Here is a 9,797-nt window from a genome sequence, read left to right on the forward strand (position 1 = left end):
AGACCATGTCACTCTATTAGGAAGAACACAATGAAAGCCACTTTATTTTGTCATCGTACAGGTTACAATGAAATGTGTTCTCTGCATGTAACCCATCCTATTGTATAGGAGCAGTGGGCAGCTGCAGCACCCGGGGACCAACTCCAGTTCTTCTTCCCACTGCCTTGCTCAGGGGCACAGACAGGAGTATTAACCCTAACATGCATGTCTTTTTGATGCTGGGAGGAAACCGGAGCACCCGGAGGAAACCCACACAGACACGGGGAGAACATGCAAACTCCACACAGAAAGGACCCAGGATGGCCTGGGGTTCGAACCCAGGACCTTCCAGCTGTGAGGCTACAGTGCTAACCACTGGGCCACGATGCTGAACATTATAACACACACACACACACACACACACACACTTAATTCTGGGAGACGAATGAAGAGGTGTAACCAGTCCATATGAAGCCAACGTGTTTTGAGGTATGTATTCTGCTGTTGGTTCATTCATGTGACCTCTGACCTATCTTTACTGTATTCTGTGTGTGTGTGTGTGTGTACCTCGTCAAAAGATGTGTGTGTGAAGATATTGTCCGGCGGCAGGCCAATGTGAGGGGTGATGACGGAGGTCGGAGGGGTGATGGGGGTGATTGCTGGGGAGGGTCCGTCTGAGAGGAGGATGTCTCTCTCTGGACTGTCCAACGATACCTCCTCTGTCGCTTCTATAGAGGGATGGAGAGAGAGAATTGAATTGAAAGTGAGAGAGAGAGAGAGAGAGAGAGAGAGAGAGAGGTTTAAGACAATCATATTGTGCATTACACCATACCTCTGTCTACAAAGTTGGTTTACACACACACACACACACACACACACCTATGTGTGTGTGTGTGTGTGTGTGTGTGTGTGTGTGTGTGTGAGAGAGAGAGAGCGAGAGAGTGTTTTAATGTATGATTCATAGTAGTAATTTTGGTAACACTTTAGTATGGGGAACATATTCTAAGTCAGTGTTTCTCAACCGGGGGTCCGCGGACCCCTAGTGGTCCGTGGTGTAATTGCAAGGGGTCCGTGAAAATAAAATATCTTTAAAAAAAAGATCCTATGGCATTTATAGAAATAGGATTATTTTACTCAAATGTGACAGACCTTTATCTACCTAAACTATAAAGGGTAACAGGACTTTTTTTCTCTAATTACATCTGTTTCACAAGTGTAATTTATTGTATTTTAATAAGAGATCTCGCTCCCGTTTGCATTGTTAAAAGTTACTGCATAAAAATTCTGTTGTTACATATATCTGAAAGTTACTGAATATATATTCTGTTTTGTTACATATATCTGAAAGTTACTGAATACATATTCTGTTTTGTTACATATATCTGAAAGTTACTGAATACATATTCTGTTTTGTTACGTATATCTGAAAGTTACTGAATATATATTCTGTTTTGTTACATATATCTGAAAGTTACTGAATACATATTCTGTTTTGTTACATATATCTGAAAGTTACTGAATACATATTCTGTTTTGTTAACTATATCTAAGTTACAACTGAAAGCTCTTATCTTTGCCCCAAAGAGTGAATAAATGCTATAATGCAATTTAAGAGGCAGTTTCTACTGTTTCTATCAAATTGCAACCCCCCTCCCCCAAGATCAGGTGGAGGGGTCCTCAGGGTAGATCAAAAATACGCAGGGGGTCCAGGACCCCAAAAAGGTTGAGAAACACTGTTCTAAGTAACAAAAACTTAATTTACAGTAATTTAACACTATGAACACTTGTAGTTTTGTGTTTTGTTATGTAAGAACAGACCATATTCATTAAGTGTTAGTAAGGGAGAATACCTCTTCTTGTGGTACTACCACCTTATAAAGGCCATACTAAGCTAAGCATATTGAGATGGTACTACTAATAAGCAATACTTCTGAGGTTATAGAGGGAAAACTCATAGTTAATGACTTACTGGTTGTATAATAAGGCCATGCAGAATAAGGCATTAATGAGTACTTAATAATGACCAATTAAGAGCCAATATGTTGCTAATTTGCATGCTAATAAGCACCTAATTAATGGTGACTACGTTCCCCATACTAAAGTGTTACCGTAATTTTACACTGCCCTGCGCACTGACAGGCTGGCGATACACACCAGTGTTACACAGCCACACATGACACACACTCTCTACTGAACACGCAAAGCCAGATCCACGCTGCGTACAGCGCAAGTTACACTTTCCACGTCCGCGAGGGTCCGCGTGACGTAAAGCTCGTCATCACAGCGTGCACGCGTAGGGTCCGCGCGGACATCCGCGCACCTCCGATTCTTTTACGTCGGCGCGGACAAGGGCGCAACCGCGCATGTGCGGCTAAACAAAAATGGACGCCGACCTTGAAGGGCGGTTTCTTTTTTTTTTTAGAATTTGTAAAAGACTTTTTAAAAGTACCCTTAGACTGTTTGAAAATCATATAAACATTCACGTTGCCGTCCTAAATGACTTCAGCCAGGAATAATGGACTTCCGCATCACTGACAAACCGATACTAACGTCTCGCAGGCAGAAGAAAGCGGCGACACTTTCACACCGCCTCCGACTCTGCCACCGCCACCAAAACCCCCGTTCAGCACTTCATCCTCACCATCAACAAGCATCCTGGCCTCCTTTCCCTCGTCCATTACACGCATTTCCTGCGCCAACGTGCTGAAGCCCCCCTTCCGTGGCCCTGTTGCGATTGAGCGGCCAAATACGACAAAGCAGCTCCTCCTATTCTTCTTGCACGTACGCCGCCATTTTGCCCGGAAATACGTAACGCCGATCTACTGCGCATGTGCTAAAGTCCGCTCTGGAGTCTATCCAGGCCCTAAGACACACACCACCACAAGCCTGGGCTCATCGTTGCTACTGCCCGTGTTTGTATTTTACAGACCAGTGTCCAGTCAAAAATACCTGTTATCTCTATAAAACTCAGCTTTCTAAGAAAACCTGTTACATTTCATCCTTAGCGAGGGCGTCCGGGTAGCGTAGCGGTCTATTCCGTTACCTACCAACACGTGGATCGCCGGTTCGAATCCCCATGTTACCTCCGAGTTGGTCGGGCGTCCCTACAGACACCATTGGCCGAGTCTGCGGGTGGGAAGCCGGATGTGGGTATGTGTCCTGGTCGCTGCACTAGCGCCTCCTCTGGTCGGTCGGTCGGGTCGCCTGTTCGGGGGGGGGGGGGATGACGTGATCCTCCCACGCGCCACGTCCCCCTGGTGAAACTCCTCCCTGTCAGGTGAAAAGAAGCGGCTGGCGACTCCACATGTATGGGAGGAGGCATGTGGTAGTCTGCAGAGGGGGTGGAGCAGCGACCGGGACGGCTCAGAAGAGTGGGGTAACTGGCCGGATACAGTTGGGGGGGAGGGGGTAAGGATGGGGCGAGGCTCACCAATTTGCCAACAGATGCAAATAATCCAGCACTTGGAGAACAACGTTCCCCAAAGACAGAGCAGTAGGATTTTGGGCACTGCAGCCCGTGCAGATCACAGTATCATTAAAAGAGGCGAGGAATCCAGTCAGATCGTCTATGCGTAAAGGGTGAGGCTGAAAGCCACTTCTGAATGTGCATGATCTCCAATACCCTCAGATGTCTTTGTCTTAAAAACCGTCACGTGTCTGTAGCGGATATCATGACACGCGTTCAGGAAAACTTTGGTAAACCTTTTGTCAGCCAACACCATCCACCGCTGCATTCCCAGATACAGGTTCAGGCTTTACTATGCACAGCAGAAGCCAGACATCAACACTGTGCAGAGACTGGCAACCTCTCTGGGCTTGGTCTCATCTGAAATGGAAAGCGGCACAGTGGAATCGTGCTTTGTGGGCCGAGTCAACTCTTCACATAGCTGTCGTGTTCTCCGGGCCACAGAGGAAAAGGACCATCCGAGCTGTTATCGGGGTCGGGTTGTAAAGCCAGCGTCTGTCTTGTGATGGAGTTGTGTCGGTGTCCGCGGCATGGGTAACGTGCACCGTTAACGCAGAAAGATATGTACACATTTTGGAGCAATGCATGCTGCTATCAAGACGCCGTCTTTTCCAGGACGTCCCTGCATGTTCCACCAAACCACACGCTGTCTGGGTTACAGCACGGCTGTGCTGCAGCCCTGACCGCTCTCTGACTGACGAGGTGTGTCGCATTATGAAGCACAAAATACAGCGACGAAGGCCCCGTACGACTGCACAGCTGAAGACCTGCAGAAAGGATGAACGGGGGGAAATTCCACTTGCTAAACTCAACAACTGGTGTCTTCAGTGCACAAACACTTGATAATAAGCGCTATTAAAAGAACTGGTGAGGTTACACAACGGTGAACACTCGACTGTCCCACTTTTTCGGAGTGCTCATCAGATCTGTAATGGGTGTACATATTTTTTTTCAAAAAAAGAACAAATTCAGAGGGTAAAACATCAAATACTGCGTTGTCGTGTTTTCAATATGAATAGAATTAACAAATCACTCATTTTTGTTTTTACTAGCATTTTCCATACTGTCCGTAGCGTTTCAGCCCCATTTGGGGTTAGCAGTGGTGTCAGACAAGGGGGAATTCTGTCTGCTGTTCTCTACAACTTATATACTGATGATCTGTTCAGGGCAGCACGGTGGCGCAGTGGTTAGCGCGGTCGCCTCAATGCAAGAAGGTCCTGGGTTCAAGCCCCGGGGTAGTCCAACCTTGGGGGTCGGCCCGGGTGGTCCTCTGTGTGGACTTTGCATGTTCTCCCCGTGTCTGCGTGGGTTTCCTCCCACAGTCCAAAGACATGTAGGTCAGGTGAATCGGCCGTACTAAATTGTCCCTAGGTGTGAATGTGTGTGTGTGGGCCCTGTGATGGCCTAGCGGCCTGTCCAGGGTGTCTCACCGCCTGCCGCCCAATGACTGCTGGGATAGGCTCCAGCATCCCCGCAACCCTGAGAGCAGGATAAGCGGTTTGAATAATGGGTGAATGGATGGTTGATTTGTCCAAGCAGTTGAAAGCCTGTAACACTGGGTGCATGATGGGTAATACCTTGGTGAACCATATCATGTATGCAGATGACACTGTCATTCTTAGTCCCTATAGCGCTGGTCTCCAGCAGCTCCTTGATATATGTTGTGTGTACGGTGTGGAGCATGATGTCAAATACAATGCTAGTAAGAGTTGTCATGATCTGCAGAACCAAAGAGGTCAATCATCTAAAGTTTCCTGATTTTAAATTGTCTGATAATAATCTTGGGGTATGTAATATGGTGAAATATCTTGGACATTATATTAATGAACAAATGACAGACGATGATGATATTTATACGCAATGCCGCATGATGTATGCACAAGCAAACACTCTCATGCAACTCTGGTATGTGTTCAGTTAGTGTGAAGATTTCTCTGTCCGGAGCATATTTCAAAGCACTCTATACTGCCCCCTGTGGTCAAACTACATATTGTACACCACTTTATACCGCACACCTGTGGTCAAACTACATATTGTACACCACGTTATACTGCACACCTGTGGTCAAACTACATATTGTACACCACTTTATACCGCACACCTGTGGTCAAACTACATATTGTACACCACGTTATACTGCACACCTGTGGTCAAACTACATATTGTACACCACTTTATACTGCACACCTGTGGTCAAACTACATATTGTACACCACTCTATACTGCACACCTGTGGTCAAACTACATATTGTACACCACTTTATACTGCACACCTGTGGTCAAACTACATATTGTACACCACATTATACTGCACACCTGTGGTCACACTACATATTGTACACCACTTTATACTGCACACCTGTGGTCAAACTACATATTGTACACCACTTTATACTGCACACCTGTGGTCAAACTACATATTGTACACCACGTTATACTGCACACCTGTGGTCAAACTACACATTGTACACCACATTATACTGCACACCTGTGGTCAACCTACACATTGTACACCACTCCATACTGCACACCTGTGGTCAAACTACACATTGTACACCACTCCATACTGCACACCTGTGGTCAAACTACACATTGTACACCACTCCATACTGCACACCTGTGGTCAACCTACACATTGTACACCACTCCATACTGCACACCTGTGGTCAAACTGCAAAAAAAGCAAGCTTACCGAGACTTCCAGTAGCTCATAACGATGCAGTGAGAATACTACTAAAAACACCTAGGTGGTGTAGTGCAAGTGAAAGGTTTGGGGCTGCAGGGGTCAGTGCCTTTCAGGCTCTTCTAAGAAATCTCATGTATAAATTCATTTGCCGGCTCAATGACTCTGATAATGTAATCATCAAGGGTTTCACTAATATAAGATTCAGCGCCACACGCTACCGACCCGGCAGCGGGACCACTGGTATAGCTGCCTTCTTATGAGACACCGACTTGGTCCATTTGTTATTCTATTGTGTTTTACTCTGTGTATTGGCTAGGATTTGTCTTTTACCTATTTGTCTTTGTCTGTTATGGACCCTGAGTCTGCAGTAAAGTTCTGAATTGAATTGTCCCAACCAACTATTTTGGAATATATATATATATATATATATATATATCTGTCTGTCTGGGTGTGCTTACCAGCAAAAAGGTCCTCTGGGTCATCATCAAACAGAGAGTCCTGTTTGGGTCCATTAGAGCTGATGCTGATATCCTCAGCTGGAAGACTGGCTGGTTCTGACTCCTATAAACACAAACACACACACAGGAGTTAGACTTACTCTAGCACTAGGAGTAACGAATATAAGCACAGTCACAGTAGCAGCTGTAGCTAGATGCTGGTTAGCTGATGAATGATGAATGATGAATGATGAATGATAAATGATGAATGATGAATGATGAATGACTGCTAAAGGTGTAAAAAGGTTTTCCTGGACAGTGGCTATATTACCAGCTGAGGTGAAGGAACAGGGAGATGTTGTTAATGTTACCTCAGGCTTTTGTGGCCCTGAAGTAGGACCACAAAAACCTGTCACCATCTGGAATGAATATGATGTTTCTCTGTTAACCCTGCTAACAATCCAGACTGGATTTATATTTTGAGCAAATTTTATTTTATTTTTTTTCCACAGCAGTGTTGCATACTGGATTCTGACTGATCGGTTAAAGGATTCTGCGGCTGGCTGGTTCTGGACAGCCGACTGTCGTCAGCAGGGGGGGGGAATCTTTCGGGATCTGACGATTCAATTTTGATTCTTAGGGTCACGATTCGGTTCAAGAATCGATTCCCACATCACAAATCGATTCCCACGTCACAAATCGATTCTAGATTTGGTGCGTAGGGGTGCTAATTTCAGGATCTACTCCAGTCGGCTGTGCGCCAAGAAAGGTGGTGTGGCAAACTATGGCATGAAAGCAGACTAAAGTGTGTATAAGATTATGTAGTTCCTATATTTGAAAAAGTTATAATGTGAACACACAAAGGCAGACCTGACCCTTCTCAGTGAAAAACCGGTGCGACGGTGTGTCGCACTGCGGCTCACTTGTCTGGATCATAAATCTAAAGCCTTCGTTGTCGACTACGCAGGCCTTTTGAAATGAAACTCGCGATGGGTCTAGTTGCCCGTTCAGAATTGGCTGGGAGTTCGGGGTTTCCGGGTAGCCTAGCTGTCCATTCCGTTGCCTACCAACACGGGGATCGCCGGTTCGAATCCCCGCGTTACCTCCGGCTTGGTCGGGCGTCCCTACAGACACAACGGGCCGTGTCTGCGGGTGGGAAGCCGGATTGGGGTATGTGTTCTGGTCGCTGCAGCAGCGCCTCCTCTGGTCGGCCGGGACAAGGGATGGCAAATCAATGTCCAGAAAGTGAAAGTCCTGACCGTGCATTTGATCCACCCACGCACTACATCAGCTGATTTCATCAACTAGTTCCCCCTACCTGACTGAGGGGTGGTGTTGACTGGAATCAACTGGCGTAGTACATGGGGGGGAGCAAATACATGGTTAGGATTTTTACTTTCTGGACGTGGATTTGCCCAGAGGTGGAAAAAGTACAAAAATATTGTACTCAAGTAAAAGTACCAATACTCTGATGAAATATTACTCAAGTAGAAGTAAAAGTACTCATCTGAAAATGTACTCAAGTAAAAGTAAAAAGTAGTTCATTTGAAATGTACTTTAAGTAAAAGTTACTTAGTTACTTTCTTTTGTTTGAATCCCTGTGTTACCTCTGGCTTGGTTGGGCATCCCTACCCAGATATAGCAGGCACATTTGGGCCTAATCTGGGGCACTTTTGGTACTTACGGCTCGGTTACGGCACTGGCAACTGTTGTGTGGGCCAGATGTGGCCCAAATGTAATGAACTGGGCTTGACTTGGCTTACAGCACATACTATGTGGGCCAGATGTGACCCAAGTGTGGCGGAGTGGAGGCAGCCACACTCACCCTGAGTCAACGCCGTCATTCGAGGCCAAACGTGGGCCGCCAGATAACTGCAGATGTGGGCCATATTTGGGCCAAAGATTCTTTGCTATCTGGGTGCAGACACAACTGGCCTTGTCTGCGGGTGGGAAGCCGAATGGGGGTATGTGTCCTGATCGCTGCACTAGCGCCCCCTCTCGTCAGTCAGGGCGTCTGTTCGGGGGGGGGGGGGGGACCGGGGGCAATAGAGTGATCCTCCCTCGCGCTACGTCCCCCCGGTGAAACTCCTCACTGTCAGGTGAAAAGAAGCGGCTGGCGACTCCACGTGTATGGGAGGAGGCATGTGGTAGTCTGCAGCCCTCCCCGGATCGGCAGAGGGGGGTGGAGCAGAGACCGGGACGGTTCGGAAGAGCGGGGTAATCGGCCAAGTACAATTGGGGGGAGAAAAAGGGAGGGGGGGGTGGTGGTGTCGATTTTTGGAATTTGTGAATCTACTCAGAATCGTAGTTGTCAAGCGTTGGTCTCGTCTCTGTCCGTGTTCTGTGCCACCCTAACGAGCTCCGGGAAGCCTCTGTAGGCTAATGTTACCGAGCTAGACACACCAGAGAGAAACCAGACCCCTTCTGGCTCATGTCAAATATTTCCCCCTCAGATTCCTGCATTCAGGAAACAGAACATGAAATGGGAGAGTAGTCTTGTTTCTGAACCGCCGTTAAACACGACGAAGGCCGGCCTCCTCCCTCAGCTGGCTCCCTGACAAAACGCCACATTTTCAAGCTTCCAAATACTCCCGTCTGAGGTCCTGTTGGAGGACCCAGCAGCCAGACACGGTTTCAATCATAACGCGGACCGTTCACTCCATCAGTGTAGAGGAGGAACGTCTGGACTAATAAAAACAGCAGCGCTGACGACCCCACGCCGTGTCACGTCAGCGAGCATGTCAGATCACAGCACCTCTGTCCGCACACCGTGCAGAAAACACAGCCGAGCCGGCCTGCCCAAGCCCAGGTGAGCCGGCTTGAGGCGGTCCGCCGAAACCCGCTCGGGCTTCCTGCCCACGTCCACCGCAAAGTTCTTCGCCCCCCGCCGCCAGGACACGGGAGGGGCCGTCGTAGGGGGGCTGCAGGGGGGTCCGGTGGTCGTCGTCGATGTGGAGGATGTGAGAAAGTAGACGGGACCGCTTCTCCTTTTGGCCACGCAGCCGTGGCCAAAACCACGCCCTCGAGTCTACCCACAATCCCCTCGAGTCTACCCACAATCCCCTCTGTCTTTAAAGGGACCATCTCTTCCACATGGTGAACATGTAACCTGCAAGTAGGTCGCCACAGTGTCATCTTTCGTGATACTGTAGCGACTCTCAAAACCACGACACCGATTTCTAATTGTTCACATGCAAAGATTCCTGACAAACATTTCGTGTTGTGTGTA

At 47.5% G+C, this 9,797-nt stretch overlaps 1 protein-coding gene across 1 annotated transcript in view; it reads right to left on the bottom strand.

Moving 5' to 3' along the window:
• Positions 1–9,797, bottom strand: part of snx2 (sorting nexin 2) — a 59,606-nt gene that overhangs the window by 39,689 nt on the left and 10,120 nt on the right. The window contains exons 2-3 of the mRNA XM_056301824.1: positions 6,590–6,692; positions 547–707 (exon numbers count right to left, since the gene is read on the bottom strand). Coding sequence (XP_056157799.1) covers positions 547–707; positions 6,590–6,692 — 264 coding nt within the window. The remainder of the gene's footprint in view (positions 1–546; positions 708–6,589; positions 6,693–9,797) is intronic.

Source organism: Lampris incognitus, unplaced genomic scaffold (assembly GCF_029633865.1).
Source record: "Lampris incognitus isolate fLamInc1 unplaced genomic scaffold, fLamInc1.hap2 scaffold_164, whole genome shotgun sequence".
Lineage (NCBI taxonomy): Eukaryota > Metazoa > Chordata > Actinopteri > Lampriformes > Lampridae > Lampris > Lampris incognitus.